The sequence below is a fragment of the Peromyscus leucopus genome, chromosome 1 (assembly GCF_004664715.2).
Source record: "Peromyscus leucopus breed LL Stock chromosome 1, UCI_PerLeu_2.1, whole genome shotgun sequence".
NCBI lineage: Eukaryota > Metazoa > Chordata > Mammalia > Rodentia > Cricetidae > Peromyscus > Peromyscus leucopus.
In genome coordinates, this window is record NC_051063.1 from 24,723,190 (window position 1) to 24,740,440 (window position 17,251).

General features: G+C 37.3%; 1 protein-coding gene across 1 annotated transcript in view; it reads right to left on the reverse strand.

The window, feature by feature from the left end:
• Prkg1 (protein kinase cGMP-dependent 1) overlaps window positions 1-17,251 on the reverse strand; it is a 1,109,494-nt gene that overhangs the window by 194,104 nt on the left and 898,139 nt on the right. Inside the window, 2 exon segments of the mRNA XM_028895018.2 lie at window positions 9,051-9,145; window positions 14,922-14,999. Of these exon segments, the coding sequence (XP_028750851.1) occupies window positions 9,051-9,145; window positions 14,922-14,999 (173 nt within the window).

Sequence of the window (17,251 nt, forward strand, 5' to 3'; positions counted from 1 at the left end):
CAAGTAGGAGGCACCTGATTTCAATCTATACTAAAATTAATAGTAATTAAAACGGTATGGTACTTCCATAAAAATAGACAAATAACAAATTCACTGAATGTAGCAGAATAGAGAGCCTAGAAATGAAAATGAATTCACACATCCACATTCATTTTATTTTTGACAACAGCTCCACAAACATACAGTGAGAACATGTTCTTAAATATATGCTAGCAAAATTGTTTTTATCAGTATACCATATATTCAATCAATTCAGTATGAATGCATATTTAAGCATGATCCCTGTAACTTAATAAAAACTAGACAAAAATAAAATGAACAGCCACACAACACTGGCCATACAGTGATTTTTTTAAACTTACTATTCAAAATCACAGGGAAAAAAGAAAGCAAATATAGACAAATGGGGCCTTGGCTTCTTTTTTGTTGCTATGATAAACAGCATAACCAAAAAGCAACATGGGAAGGAAAGGATCTGTTTCATCCTACAGTTTACAGTCCATCACTGATGGAAGCCAAAGCAGGAACTCAAATAGAAACCTGGAGATGGGTCTGGAGTAGAGACTATGGAGGACTGCTGCTTCCTGGCCACTCTCTCTGACTTGCTCAGGTACTTTTTTATGCCACAACCTATCTACCTAGAGATGGTACTGCCTGACATGGGCTGGGCCCTCCTACATCAATCAATAGTCAAGAAAATGCCCCCATAGTCATTTCCTGACCCCGTTAGCTGGAGGCAATTCCTCAGTTGAGTTCCCCCTTCCCAGATGACTCTAGTTTGTGCCAAGTTGACAGAAAATAACCAGCACAAATGGGATTAGAATCAAAACAAATGAATGATAAGCAGAGTGAAGAGAACCTACAGATTCGGATTATGTTTGCAAACTATGCACCTAAGAAGAAGTTAATTCAGATAAAGAGCACAAATAACTACATAAATGGATCAAAAAAAATCAGTAAGAAGTGGGCAAAGGACGTAAATAGACATTTCTCAAAACAAAATGCAGGAGTGGCTAACAGATACAGGGGATCGGGGAAGCTCATCATCTCTAATCATTGGGGAAAAGTAAATTAAAATCAGAAAAAAATGTCATCTCATACATGTTAGAATGGCAGTTATTAAAAGGGCAAAAGATAGCATTATGGACAAGGGCATGGAGGAAAGGAAATGATTGCACACTGTTGGTTAGGATGTAACTTAATAGCACCATTATGGAATATAGTACACAAACAGAAGGCACATTTGGGTGAGAGAGACAGGAGGAATACTTTTGACTTACTTGACTTATGTTGAGCAATGATGCAGCATAATGAATATAACCATGCTCCCAATAATCTACACACTTCAGTTCTATTAAGAGAGTTCACTTGAAGCCGGGCGGTGGTGGCGCACGCCTTTAATTCCAGCACTCGGGAGAGGCAGGCGATCTCTGTGAGTTCGAGCCACCTGGCTACAAGTGAGTCAGAAAAGTGCAAAGCTACACAGAGAAACCTGTTAAAAAAAAAAAAAAAAAAAAAAAAAAAAAAAAAAAAAAGAGAGTTCACTTGAAATGCTATCATTACAAAAAACTTTAATCCCACGAGGCACTCGGGAGGCAGAGGCAAGGAATATCCGTGAGTTTCAGGCCAGCCTAGGCTACAGAGTGAATTCCAGGAAAGGCACCAAAGCTACACAGAGAAACCCTGTTTCAAAAAACCAAAAAAACAAACAAAAAACAAAACAACAACAAAACCTTAAATACTTGAGGTAATGTTAATTGGCATGATTTAATTATCCTGCATGGTATTAAAAATCAAAACAGCACCTTGTAATCTACAAACACACACAGCTACAGCTGTCAAAACATAATTTTCAAAATTAGCACAACACACGAACACACATAGGTTAAATGGGGATGGTGGATATGATGTCATTTGTAAAACGGTATACTAAAACAAAGACATACTGTTACATGAGAAAAATAAATCTTATAGATACATGTTTTAATCATTTATGACCCAATAAAGCTGAACATACACATTAAAGTCTACTATAGTGATGGTAATTATTTATCTACTGATAACCTATGTTTATTAAGATGAACTAAGACTATCATGCCAGATAGACCAGATTACTAACTAGATTACCAGATGAATTCAAACAATTGCACAACAAACTTCATATTTCAGATCTTAATCTTTGACCATGCCTATGATGGGGAGAGTCTGGAGAAACAGACTTCTCAAAAACTGACTGTGGCTTGTTACCTTGCATATAAACATTAACAGGCTTGACAAGTGGTTCAGGTCTTCAGAACAAAAGGCAACAGCTGAGGTAGTTCCTGGATGGAAGGACCCTGATGGCAGTGGTCTGGTATTAAACGCCACTATTTGACAACTTTGGGGCTATATTTAGTGTTCAGAAATCTGTTCCAGCTGTAAAGAGGCCAAATCTCACTGAATCAGAGGCTGTGATCTAAGAAAACAGAAATTACCTAGGTCGATTAGCTTATTGTGCAGATTTAGAAAGGGATGAAACAGGGTAGCCAGCTTCCTGGAGTTACAAACTACTGCAAGATTGAATTGATAACCTTGCTATGAAAATTACAGCAAGTGCTCTAATTTTCAGTTAAGGAATGACAGAACTATTTAAGAATGAAATAATTAGTATGGCAAGGATGAAGGTGAAGGTGAAGATGAAGATGTGGTGGTTGTGATGACAACAGTCAACTTTTGGGAGGTACTCACGTAATTTCTAAGTACTTAGCCTCACAAGTTTCCCCTTGATCAGTCCTCAGGACAACCCCCAAAGTAAGGTATAATCATAATCTTCATCACAGATGAAAGCCTCTCATAGTCTCATATTTAGTAAATGATAAAGTGATGTCCAACCCAAATCAGACATCTCAGCTGAAATATTTGATCACATGGTATGGTTAATAGTCATGTGATAGGAAAAGTGAAGTTGGGTGGCAAGGAGCTCTAGCCCGTCTGTCTTGGGTTCATCTTGGTCTTACATAGTTCTCATTACTAGGCATATACACTGCATGGTTGCTTTAGAATTTGATACCCATTGCTTACACCTGACCCATATGGTTCAGGTCAGATGGAGATACCGAGGAGCAATAAGCCAAAGTATAAATGAATTATCTCATGTTGATGAAATAATTTCAAGACAAGTGTTACTTTTATGCACATAGGGAGGAACTTACATAAGAAGAAAAATATTTTTTCCACTTCCTAGAAGTAATGCTTCTTCTAAAAATAACCCGAACAGGAAACCCCAACCTTCTGAATTATGCAGAAGATGTGGCAAAGGCTGACATTGGACCAATGAATGTAGATCAATAAGAGACATACAAGGCAACCCTTTACTGGCAGGAAATGCCTCAGCAGGCCTCTCGCAGGCCCCCAAATTGAATATGGTCTAAACATTTCCAATCATTGTGGAGGAAATTCCTCCCTAGGACAATTAAATAACCCAATGTCTAATATAAAGAACAATACTGCTCTGGATGATAGAACAGCTTTGATAGATACATCAAAAATTCCAAAAAACACCATAAAATGAATATTTTGGCAGCCTTCCATAAATGAACAAAGACCAAAGCTTAGAGTACAAATTAATGGGATTGTGCTGGAAGGCCTGGTAGACACAAGCATGGATGTGACTACAATTACACCAAAATCATGGCATCCAAATTGGCCTCTTTAAGAGGTAGATGTCCAATTTCTAGGGATTGGAACCCTATCTCAGATATAACAGAGTTTGAGATGGGTTGAATGGATAGGACAAGAAGGACAGAGAGGAAGACTGAAGCCATATGTGGCTAATATAGCAGTGAAATTTTGGGGCCAAGATCTGTTACAGCAGTAGAATACCCAAATTAAAACTCCTCTATTCTCAGAAATGGAATATAGACCAACTCATGTTTCTGGGAATTATATTATAAGATACTATTAAAAAAATAGTCACCAACTGTTCAGGCTGTACATAAATGTGCACAACTGCTGTTGAACTCTCAATAGTACCAATGGCCCTACCTTTAAAATGGCTAACTGATAAACCTGTCTGGGTTGGACAATGGCCTTTGACAAAAGAGAAGCTACAAGCTTTAGAACAGCTGGTTCAGGAGCAGTTAAATGCTCAACACATTGAAGAATCTACCAGCCCTTGGAATTCTCCTGTATTTGTTATTAAAAAGAAATCTGGTAAATGGAGACTGCTGACAGATCTGAGAACCATAAATAAAGTAATTCAGCCTATTGGCTCTCTACAGAAAGGGATGCCCTTGCCCTCTCAGCTACCCAAAGAATGGCCTATTATAGTTATTGACTTAAAAGATTTGTTTCTTCACATACCTCTATAAGAAAAGGATAGAGAAATATTTGCTTTTATAGTACGTACCTATAATAATTTCCATCCAGTCAAGAGATATCAATGGAAGATCCTCCCACAGAGAATGTTAAATAGCCCTACCCTGTGCCAATATTTTGTGCAAATACAGTTGGAAATAATTCGTGCAAAATTTCCACAATCTATAATTTACAATTATTTGAATGGTATCTTATTAACTGATTCAAAGTTAGGTACCTTAGAAAGCATGCTTGAAGAAGTAAAGAAAGTTTTGCCTTGCCAAAGATTATAAATTACTCTCAAAAACATGAGATTCTATTAATTACTTAGGATATAAGATAGAGCTACAAAAAATAAAACCTCAAAAGGTACAACTCAGGAGAGATTAATTGCAGGCTCTTAATGATTTTCAAAAATTGCTAAAAAGCATTTCCAATTTACAGACTATCATTGGAATAACTAAAGATGGACTAGTAAATTTGGTCAATACCCTAAAAGGGGACAAGGACTTAAATAGTCCAAGAGAATTATCAGCTGAAGCGGAGAAGGAATTAGTTCTAACAGAAAAGAAGATATAAGAAGCACATGTGGATCATGTGACTCCACAACTTAACTGTATTTTAGTCATATTCCCTTCTAGACAATCCTCACAGGAATTTTGATGCAAAGGGAAAATAGACCTAAGATACGAACATGTCAAAGCATCAAAACAGGGAATTTATCAGGACATGTTCACATATGGAGCTTTCTTCAATTAAAGGCTTAATGTGATATAATTCACAGAAAGGATATTTTAGAGAGGTATCTAAAACTGACAGAAATCACCTAATTGTAACTCACAAGCCATTCTGCAGAAGTTGTTTATTAGCTTGCAGCTTTGTGTTTTCTAATCAAGATTAGGAATTGAATTTCATATTACACTCATGTTTTCTTTTTAATAAGCTGAGGTCACATCCTTGTGGAGGAGAATCTCATGTGAGTTCAGCAACTGCTCTCTTCGTTACAGAAGGCTTTGCAAACTGCCTTCTTGTTTTACTCATTGTCTTAGTTTCATTTCCTGTAGCTGTTATTTAAAAAATACCCTGACAAAGGCAATTTAGAGAAGAAAGAGTCTATTTTAGCTCATAATTCCAGGTTAAGACCATCATTGGAGAAACTTGAAGCAGCCAGTCACATCTAGTTGAAAGCAGAGAAAGAATAAACACATGCACACTGGCTGCAGCTCAGTTCTCTTTTCCTACTCTTACATAGTCCCAAACAGTCCCTATCAAGAGAATGGTGGCATAAAAGCCTCCCCACTGATTAACACAATCCCTCACAGATTTGGACAATCCCTTATCAAGCCTATTTCTAGGTAATTCTGAATTGTGTCAAGATGATATGAAAAAGTTAGCATCACACTCATATTCATTTATGTCTAATCTGACTCCTATAATCAAGTCAGCTCAAACCCCTTTTTTATCTACAAACAAATTTTATTTGTGAAGGAAATATTAATGGAGGGTATTATTACTGGCCAGAGAGAGGACCATTGGGTTCACTTTTTTAAAATTCCATTTAGTTATCATTCATTCAACAGGAAGATACAGAATATAAGACTAATGCAAAATTCTAGGATCAAATCAAAGGATAAATAGTTGGGGCGTTTTTTTAATTGATGTCATATTCAGTTATAGAGCTGGAGGAGTTACCAGGATAACAGAGAGAGTTGATGACAAAATACTGATAAACTTTAAACAAATAAATTCTAAGTAATATTAATTACATAAAGGACCTCAAATGATAGGTAATTTAAACAGCTAGGAGAGGTCAACAATACAACTGTATAAAATTTATGGCTGAGAAGTGAAGTTAAATGAAGATACAAAGATCATTTTATGAAGTATCAAATATTTGATGACATTTAAGAAGGCACTTAGAATAGATAGGTACAGAGGTGGAGGAACATTACAGAGTTGGATGAAGAGATGGCAGAATATAGGCAAAAATTAATTCTTGGTACCAAGAGTATGCTAGAACTTAGCTAAATTTCCCCCTCCCAAGAACACTTGCTATAAAAGTACCTCTTGGTTACTTACCAGAATTATATGAATAGAAGGGACTTTATGAGGCCCCACCCTTCCTAAGGAGCTATGGACAAAGATATGACCCACTGGTTAAAGGACACAGAGAAATAAACTTGGGACTGAACAAGAAACTTTTCCTGTTGACTAGCATCCATAGTGCCATAGGGTACTATAAAGCTGCTAAGGGGGAAATACCTATCAGGAGTTTCACGCAGCTATAGCCATACTTGCTGCAATATCAACCTACCAGGTAAGACATTCCCACTGGTGCAATCGTGGCACAACCGCATTGGGGGTAACCAACTGCTTTGCAATTGGATTGGAGGCCCCTTCCATTGGAGTAGTTAGTACACATCTGGTACTGTAAACCTAGTCAAAGCCTCAGGTTGAGTAGGTCATAGGCCCTAGAAAGGAAAACACTACTCTGTTCCTTTATATGGACATGTTGTGAAGTTTTCGTCTAAATTTTTATATTTATATCCACAGACTACTGCTACCATCAGCCTGGGGCAAAGAAGTCCCTTTTTGCATAGGGTTACAATGTATGAACTTATATCTGGTAAAAGTGCTGAGAATAAATGGCCATTGGGTGGTCAGTCCTAACTGGGACATCTATATTGTTCCCCCATCAAAGGCCCAGGGAATAGGGTTGAAGAGGAGGTGGAAAGAATATCCAGAGGATAGGGAGGACTTGCCATGAATCACTACCACCCAGAGACTACTCAGCAATTGGAATCAGGAACACACAACAGCAAAGAATACCTGTACAAGACAATGCCTTAAACATCCTATCATGGATAGAGGAGGATCATGACGCCCCACCCTTCCCAAGGAGCTATTGACTGCTAACTATTGCTACAGGAGGGGGAATCATTTTATTTAATGAGTATCCATTTGGGGGAGATAAATTAGGAAGAAGGGATTTAGAGGAAAAAGAAGGTACATAAAAGAGGGCAATGAGGGATGAATATATAACCTCAATATACCATATATATGTGTATATATATATATATATATACATATCTACAAATACATACATATACATAAAAATAAAATCTTTTCTTCAAAGAAGATACTAGAAAGAATGCAACTTGAAGTTTATTAACATAAATTCTGATATCAGAACAAAACATGGTGAAATGTTCACAGCATTGCACTTTCTAGGAAGGTAATTTCAGCTATGAAAGTCATCTGTCTTTGGCACCTGATCCCAGTGACAATAAACTACAAAAGGCCATCTTTTTTATTTCCAATCATGACTTATTTTCTAGCATTTGACTTGTGATTTCAGTTGCAAATGATTAGAAAAGTTTCTGGGGGTTTTGTCTCCTTTGTGTGCACCATTTTTTGTTTGTTTATTTTTTATTTTGGATTTCTCTGTGGAAATAACACTGTTTTCCACAGAAGCAGGTGATCTTTGCACCACTGACATGATGCAGCATCATTCTATAGAGCCCGACATGCATTAAATAATCAAGGAAAGACAGATCAAGTTTTGTAGGCTTCTGTTTCAGTCTAGGGATACAATGCTCACTGCATCCTTTTGGGGACCCACTGTACATGCTTTCTTCCAGTTTTTAAATTGGGAAAACTCTAATGACAATTGCATGTTCACCATATAAGGAACAAACAAGCCCGGTAAAAGGTAAATAGAAAGTTAGTGTAGTTCATTCTTAATTTTCCTGCGGTGATACAGCCCGACTTAGATGACTATAGAAAGACCCTGGTTTCATTACTGTAGCTGTGAAATGAGAAGCAGAATAAAACCTGCCATCTGATTGTGACATTAAAATAAAAATTGCCTAAGCAATTTTTACAGTACTTTTAGATGAATACTTATAATTTTTAAATGGAATCAGAGTAAATTCTATCCCACTGCTATAGAAACTAAAACAAATTTTTAGTTGGCTCTTCTTCAAGTTCTGCAGACACATATGGCGCTAAAATTTCAAAAGCCTCATCTTTATTTATTGATAAGGAAATACGTTGCTTATCGGAAGACAGAGGTCCCCCAAATACATTTGTCATACATTCTGCAAAATGCGTATCACAAAACCAACTTGGCTTCTCTTCCATATGATTTGGGAAGAACTCTCAGTTCTTGCCAAGTTCCCAAAAGCTGAATTGAAAAAACAAAGTCAAAGTCATCTTAAAGTATAGCTCCACTAACCCAGTCTTCAGAGCTTTCCCACAGTGGATTGAGGTGTGTGTGTCTCCATCTCCATCACAGTAACAGCAGTGACAACAGGTACCAGAGGTGACCATCCTCCTGGAAAAGTGTCACTGCTGACCCATTGTTTCACAGGTTTAAAGATTTCACATTCTTTAGTCAGTCACCTTCCTCTGATTCCAAGAAAAAGTGTCTGCAGTTACAGTTACAAGTCCTAGTCTTCTTGTTTGAGTTATACAGAGAGACTTCACTTAAGGAACACAAAGCTGAAACATGTTCTGATTAAGATCACATGTGTATACTAGAAGTTTACTCAGTCCCACAGCCCATATCGACAGATCACAAATCCAATTGGAACTTGAATGCAACAGTCAAAGGTCTATGTCTGGTAGTAGTGTGGGTCTATTTTACCAGAAGCTCAACTTTTCCGTAAATTGTATATTACATAACAAAAACTGTGCACATGTGATCCACTTACCCCTGCAAGGCTTTCTCTCCAAACCAGTCTCCCTTGCCTAACGTTCTAAGAAAGACTGGGTCTTCACTTGGTGAGTCTTCTCGAGTAACATTCACCTACAAAGAGAGACAAGCATCTAAATCAACTGCATGATTGCAAATTTCATGCTTTCCAAAGAATTTATTCTAAATATTTCATCTCCTTTTAAAAAACACAACGCATTGTTAATAAGAATTTCACTTAATCTTCATTGCTACTCTCGATGATATTATCTTCAATGAAGCAACCATTCTGACGAATTCAATAATTATTCTGTCAATGTTTTCCTTTGTTTTTCAATTGTGTTTCCTTGTTGTTTGGGGAAAATACAATTACTCTAAATAGTACCTTTGCATTCATTCACTTCTTCAAGATGTAGTAATAAAAATAATACTCCTTGCCATCCAGCAAGGTTAAATAGTTAAAATTCACCTACCTGAAAGAGGCAATGAAGTAGAAAACTAATTTATTGAGATAATGCCAAGCACTTAAACACATTAAAAACAGCATGCTTTAGGCTTCTCAATCTAGACACTGGATGTCAATGACCAGAACTTTTATTACTATTAGGAAGGTTTGTGCAAGGTAGAGGGAATTCAATTATTATTCTCCACTGATCCATTTGATTACTCTTCTACATGGTGTTTCAAACCATGAAAATTCAGTTTTAACTGTCAGTTACCACTAAGCTATATCATAGAGATACTAATTTGCATGTTGATGAGGCTTTTATAGATGAAGAAGTTGCAGTGGGGAGTCTTATTTAAAGTAGAAGTTACTGGTTCCATGCTCTCAGGGGTTCTGATTCATTCATGTTAATATAAGCAGCTCAAATGCATTTCCTCTATTTGCATAGTATCCTATTACATAAATAATGTACAGTTTAGCAATTCCCTAGATGGTTTTATTCGTGTATGTTGTTACTATGATATTATTAACAAAGTTTCTACAATATTCCTGTACTTGTTTTCTGGCACCCATGAGTAAGGGTTTCAGTAGAGGCAATGTTCACATGAGTAAGAACAAGTACGGACTAAACATGTTTTGTTTTTCAGGTGTTGACTCTGAGCACAAACACCTACTTTCACCACCCATGAATGAAAGTTTATATATATTGTGCTGTTATTAGCACTTATCACTGTAAGGTTGACAGTGTTCTAGGAAGGTTGGCATTAGAGAGCATTGTCCTGAAGCTAACAGAAGAGGAACAATTTTTGTCAGATTATATTTGGTTTGAATGATTACATCCAATTATCCTTTTTGACTATTTTCCTATTGGATTGCCTTGCTGTAAATATTGATGGACATGTTTTTGTAAGAACTACATTTTCATTCCTCTAGAATAAATAAAGTATAAGGTTGCTGGATCATATGGTAAACATTTATTAACTTTTTAAGAAGCAGCCAAGTTGTCTCTCAGAATATTTTAATTTTGCAATCTTAGCCAATTATGTCTTAGGATTCTACTTGCTTCACTATTCACTAAGATTTGGGACAGTTAACATTCCCCTCCCATTTAGACACTATTAAGCATGTAGTTGTGTCTTGGGTTCATTGCTAAGATTTAGTTTTTATTCGTTCTTAATGATGTGTGTCAGAAAGTGGGTATGTGGGGGTGGGGGCATGTGCAAGTGAGAGCAGGTGACTGTAGAAGTCAGAGGCGTAGAATCCCTTAAAGATGAAATTATAGAGAGCCACCAGATGTGCCATGGGTACTGGGTGCCAAACGTGTCCACTCCAGGAACAGTGTGTTCCCTTGACAACTGTGCCCTCTCCCCAGCCCCATATCCCAGGGCTTTAATTTGAAATTTAATAATCCTGTTCAGTTTTGGAACATTTCATTTACAGAGAGATGGGGTCTTGGTGCAGCACTGTTGGGGATATTTGCAGAATTCTTTGATGCGTCCTCCCTCTGTTGAAAATGCCATGTTCCCAGAGAACAGGAATCTACCAACTAAAAAAACAGAGAATGAATTTACTCTCTAAGTTAGAAATTGCTGTTGCAAGCATTGAGCCCCAAGTTTTAGAAAAATAACTGTAAATTTCCATTAAGAGGCAAAACAAGTTTTTAAAAGTTTATATTATGTTTCTCTTTTGTGTGCATGCATTTAATGGAAGAATAAAACATGGTTTACAGTCAGATGAATAGAGCTGAACAAGGGGAAATCTGTTTGTTGCTCTGCAGCCACTGTTGTGTGCCTCCTCCTAGTTCACAGCATTAAAAAAAAAAGTCTTCCGTTCAGCACTGTGGTGGTTTGAATATGAATGGCCCCTATAGACTCATTTGTTTGGGTACCTGATCTATAACTGGTGGAATTGTTTGGGAAAGATTAGAAGGTGTGATATTGTTGGAGATGTGTCACTGGGGCCGAGCCTGGAGGTTTCAAAAGACTTGGGCAATTCCTAATGTCTCTTGATTTCTCTGCCTCTGACTTTCAGGTGAGCCTGTAAGCTCTCAGCTGTTCCTACTACCATGCATTTGATCTGCCATCATGGAGTTTAACCCTCTGAAACCATAAGCCCCAAATTAAGCGTTTTCTTTCATTAATTACCTTGGCCATACTGTTTTATCACAGCATGATAAGTAACTAAGACGTGTTAACAAAGAAAGAATTTTTATGAGGGTTCTGTGAGTAGAGGAGCCTGATGACCTGGGTTCAAACCTGGGAACCTCATCATGGAAGGAAAGAACAAACCCCTGCAAACTGTCCTCTGACCCACACCCTACCACACACACACACACACACACACACACACACACACACACAGTGATACATGCATCCCCACTGAAACATGCACTCACACAAAATAAATAAAAATCCAGTAGTATTTTTTGGAAAAATTCTTTACCAGGGTTGCTTTTTCTAAATTTTATAAATGTGTGGGGAAACATTACATTGGTTTATCTACAATAAATAAGTTTTATAATGGGTTTACTTACCATTTGAATTTTATAACTTATTTATTTTGGAACCATTATTTTCTTTCCTCTTCCAGAGAGTGCAGACAAGTGTGCACACCTTCTGCTTCTTACACTGATTTTAATGTATCGTTATTAGAATTAATATAATGAATGTAACAACTGTCAGAGTTGTGAATCATAGCAACTAACTTGGATGACGTGAGAAACTAAGAAAAATTCCATAGTTGGTTTATAGAAAAACTTGACTATGTCAAACAAGTCTAATATATCGTGACTATTTCTCTCTTACAATTCTAACATTGCACCAAAATGCTGCCAGAGAAATTGGCTCATGTGGTGTAGTCTCCAAGTGCTTCTATTTATACATATTACAGACCACATGAAACAGTACCACTAACGCACCTGTTTCCCAGCTAAAATGGGTTACAATCCTCTTGCTTCAGGCAATGCTGGCAATTTGCAGTAAATGGGGACAGTTACAAATGACCGCAGGGTGTCCTTCCTCATTGTTAAGCATAGCTACTCCTTAGCAGCCAAGAATTAGAGTTTGGAAAGATAACAAAGCCAGACTCCAGGATACACTGTCTTCCTGTGGTCATCCAGTGCTTTATAAGCAGGAGTATTTTCTTTCCCTGATTCATTAATTGGGGTTAGTTAGCAAAGAAGACAGTAAGTGACCAAGTTGGCCAGTTTGTTATGTAAATAACAGCATATTAGCATTTCCTGGCCCCGACATAGAAAAATGCAAAATACAATTGTAAACATAACTGTGTTTGGTTATGTCATTTCATTATTCCCTCCATTCAAAAAAATACATTATTTATTTGTTTATTTGTTTGTTTTGTGTGCATGTGTGCACATAGGAGGACATGCATATGCCACAGTTCCAAAGTGTCCAAGTGGAAATCAGAGGACAACTTGCAGAAGTTGATTTTCCCTTCCTACCATGCGGGTCCTGGGTGTTGAACTCAGGTCCTTAGGCCTGGTTGCAAGCACCTTTTTCTGTTGAACCCTCTTCACACATCCCTTCAGATGTCCTTTATGAAACTGGTCCATGATGTGTATTTCTAACCCACACTTCCACATACCAACCAAATGAACAGATATAAGAAAAATGCGTAAGATTTGTGTATTTTAGTATGGCATGTCATTGCTGTAAACACTGAGGTATGTATAATCTTGACCCAAAAATAGTACACAAGAATCACCTAAAATTTAAGTCACTAAAATTTAGAGTCTTCTACACTTGTTGTTTACAGTATTTCTGCAAGCCTTCTGGTATAAGTTCCACAGTACCAAATTTGGTCATTTTTGTACAGTATTTAAGAAATAAGTTCACTTATGTAATAATGGAACATGAATGTAAATCTTTTCTACCTGCCTTTCTGTCCCTATCTCACATCGAACCTGATACACAGAAAAAAAAGAAACTCCCTTTAAGGAAAACTTACAATGAAATTTTAAGTTAAAGTGTTTGGTTAATATGAAGTTAGAGAATTGGTCTAAACTTACTACCTAATTTCATAGTTCAAAAATAAATATTATAACAGATTCACTTTGATTGAAAACTAAAATTATATAAGACACAGTATGAATTTCTGTTCATAACAAAGGTCATACCAGTTTTTACCCTTCCTCCTATATTTTACCACTTTCAATAGCTTCTTGGCATTCAATTAACAGTCTCCATGAAGCTACAATAGAACATACATATATTTATATCACCATTGCCTTTAGAACATCAAGTCATTGGCCTAAAAGGAGTAAAATAAGTTAATTTCAGAGAATATTCAAATCGGGGCCATCTAACTCTAAACCCAAATATTTCATTATATGATGATCATAGTTTTTTAATTAAGAAATGTTTTATTCATTTTATATACCAACCACAGATCCCCCTCTCTTCCCTCCTCCCCCCTCCACCAGCCTTCCCTCCCCCAACCCACTCCCTATTCCCTCCTCAGACCAGGTAAGGCTTCCCATGGGGAGTCAGCAGAGCCTGGTACATTCTGTTGAGGTAGGTCTAGGCCCCTCCACCTGCATCAAGACTGTTCAAGGTGTCCCCTCCCATAGGTAGTGAACTCCAAAAAGCCAGCTCATGCACCAGGGATGGATCCTGATCCTACTGCCAGGGGGCCCCTTAAGCAGACCAAGCTACACAACTGTCTCACTTATGCAGAGGGCCTAGTCCAGTCCCATGGAGGATCCATAGCTGTTGGTCTAAAGTGCATGTGTTCCATTAGCTTGGTTTAGTTGTCTCTGGAGATTTCACCATCATAATCTTGATGTGCTATTCTTAAAGACTAGACAGATTTAAGTACTGTATTGTATAGCTTTGCTGATGGATGTCATTTTGTTTCTGCAGACTTAGCAATAACATCTAGTATCATGGTTATTAATTTCCAGACGCAAAGCTACATGCCTTCTTTTCTTGCATCCTATTTTTGAAGCTCCATTCTCAGATAAAGAAGGGGCAACTCTGCTGTGGGATGTTCTGTATGGCAAATGTGTTGCTCTGATTGGTCAATAAATAAAACACTGATTGGCCAGAGGCTAGGCAGGAAGTATAGGTGGGACTAACAGAGAGGAGAAAAGAAAGAACAGGAAGGCAGAAAGAGTCACTGCCAGCCACTGCCAGGACAAGGATGATGTAAAGTACCGGTAAGTCACGAGACACGTGGCAAGGTATAGATTTATAAAAATGGATTAATTTAAGCTATAAGAACAGTTAGCAAGAAGCCTGCCACAGCCATACAGTTTCTAAGCAATATAAGTCCCTGTGTTTACTTGGTTGGGTCTGAGCGGCTGTGGGACTGGCAGGTGACAAAGATTTGTCCTGACTGTGGGCCAGGCAGGAAAACTCAAGCTACACAACTACCTCAGCACAAGCCTCAGCACATGCAATCTCTCATTGCACTGCTTAAGCTTACCTTCCCTTTGCTGATGATAAAGAAGGTGTCTCCTCTTGCGCCCTGCCTGATAATATATTCTCCGTTTTCATAGTGGGTCTGAAAAATAGGAACAATAACACAAAAATGAGACATCAAGACAGGAATTATGTACCCAACAGAACATGTTTTCAAACACTAGGCCCTAGGGATGCATTCATGCTGACAGAATTTTACACCATGTTCAGGATGTATCGTGGTGTAAGAATGAGTAACAGTCAGTCAACCCAGGAGTGACGATCGTGTCTATAACATTCATTTAAGAACCTGTGGCGAGTGTCATTTTCTTCAGTGATTATATTTGTATCTTTAAGTTCATTATTTCAATTGTTTGACAAGACTTGTTTCTCTGATCAACTAAGCATGAAATAAAACAGCACTGTTAATTAAGGTCATATTGGGGTATTATTTTGTCATTTTCATTTGTTTTTTAGTAGTTCCATAGTAGCGGTCTTTAAAAAAAAATAAAGAAATTACTGACATTCAAAGATCCTCACTTGAATCCAGAGTATCCTTTAGTGGGGGGTTAGATGTCTCTGAATATATTTTAAGGTGCCACTTCATCCCTTAATATCCTTACTTGAGCAATTTACACTTGGCCTCATTAAACAGAATGTTTTAATTTTGTGGTCTGAGTTCTGGTCCAGGATCTTCCTAGCATAAACTACCAGATGGGGAGGGAAGTAAGGCTGGAAGAGAATTATCACAGTCAGTGGGGCAGCATCCTGAGGAGGACCTCACCTCAAGACCTGTTCCCAGAGTGAAGATTGCTCCTACAGTGAACAAAACTAATTCCGTAAGGAGAAGTGGGAGAAAATTTATTGCTTGGTCAGGAGTCAAAATGAGTCCATGCCATCTGGCCTTATGCTCTTCTGCAGCTGAACAAGGGAGCCATTGGAAAGGAAGATATTACCTTGCACACTGCTTGATGGCATACACAAAATACCCATTACACTGGTGGCTGCAATTCCTCCTTATACACCAACACTATTTTTCTTAATAGTTATTCTATTCTGTCTTAAAGTTGTCTTCCATTAATACTTTCCATTGAAAGACACCATTCTTCTCTCTAAGCACCTAGAACATCAACACAAGTACCTAAGCTGGCACTTACTAGTTCTCATTCAGACATAATTTATTTTCCAAGTTTTTTAAGTAATGAAGTTCTTCCTTATTCCTTCTCCCAGTCTCAACTAACAGATGGCACAGTCTGGTATGTGCCTTTAAAGACTATTTTCCTATGTTCACACACACACATTAAATATATGCATGTATGTATACACACACACACACACACACACACACATATGCATACAAATAATTGTCTCTGGGATTGGAAAGATGGCTTAGTGATTAAAAGTGTACATGGAGCTTGCAGAACCTGGTTTGATCTGCAGTACCCAGAACAGGTGGCTCACAATCACTAGCTCCAGGGGCATCCAACCATCTCTACTCTGCAGAGACCTGCAGATGAAAATGTACACACTCACACACAGACATGCAATTAAAAAGGAAATAAAATTTTAAAATTTTTAAGTAAAATTAGGAAATGTTATATATATAATATAATAATATAAAATAATATAATATAATATATAATAAATATATATATATATATATATATAACTGGTTTCTCCATTTAATAAGATCATTGTTTTAGTTTTTATCTTTTAGTGTTCTCTGTTGCTTCTCCAGGGAAGGCTCTTCATCCAACCAGAAAAAGCATGATCTTGTCTGTACTTCCATGGCATGATAGGAAATTTTGATCCATTATATTGCACAGTTTGGGAAGTCTGTTCATCTCTGACAGCTAACAAATATCCCCTAATCCAAACTCTATTAGTAAGGATGGTAAAAATATCTTACCACCACTTATTGAAAACTTCAACTTTTTTCTCACTTAGTTTTTAACAAAAAGTGAACCAAAACCATCAAAGTAGCACAATATGTATAATGCCATGTCAGACATAAGTATAAGGCTGCACAAAACCTGTGTTGGAAAAACATCTTCTCAAAAGGAGGCTTCAGCTCCAACTGGAGAATCAGAACAAGACTTCTGGATGTTTAAGCAGGAAAGAGCCACTCGGGAATATGACAGCTCACAGCCCATAATAGTTATGTAAGACTATTCGAACTGTATTTTGAGAAGAAATGCAAATGATAGGCACAAACTCTGAAGAATGCTTTACCTGAGATATTCTTCTTGTCTCTCCTTTAAAGATACATACTTGCCAATGGGGTGGATATTTTTCATATTTAAGCAATTTGCATCTTATATTACTTCAATAATTTTCCTCTCAATTAAACAAAAA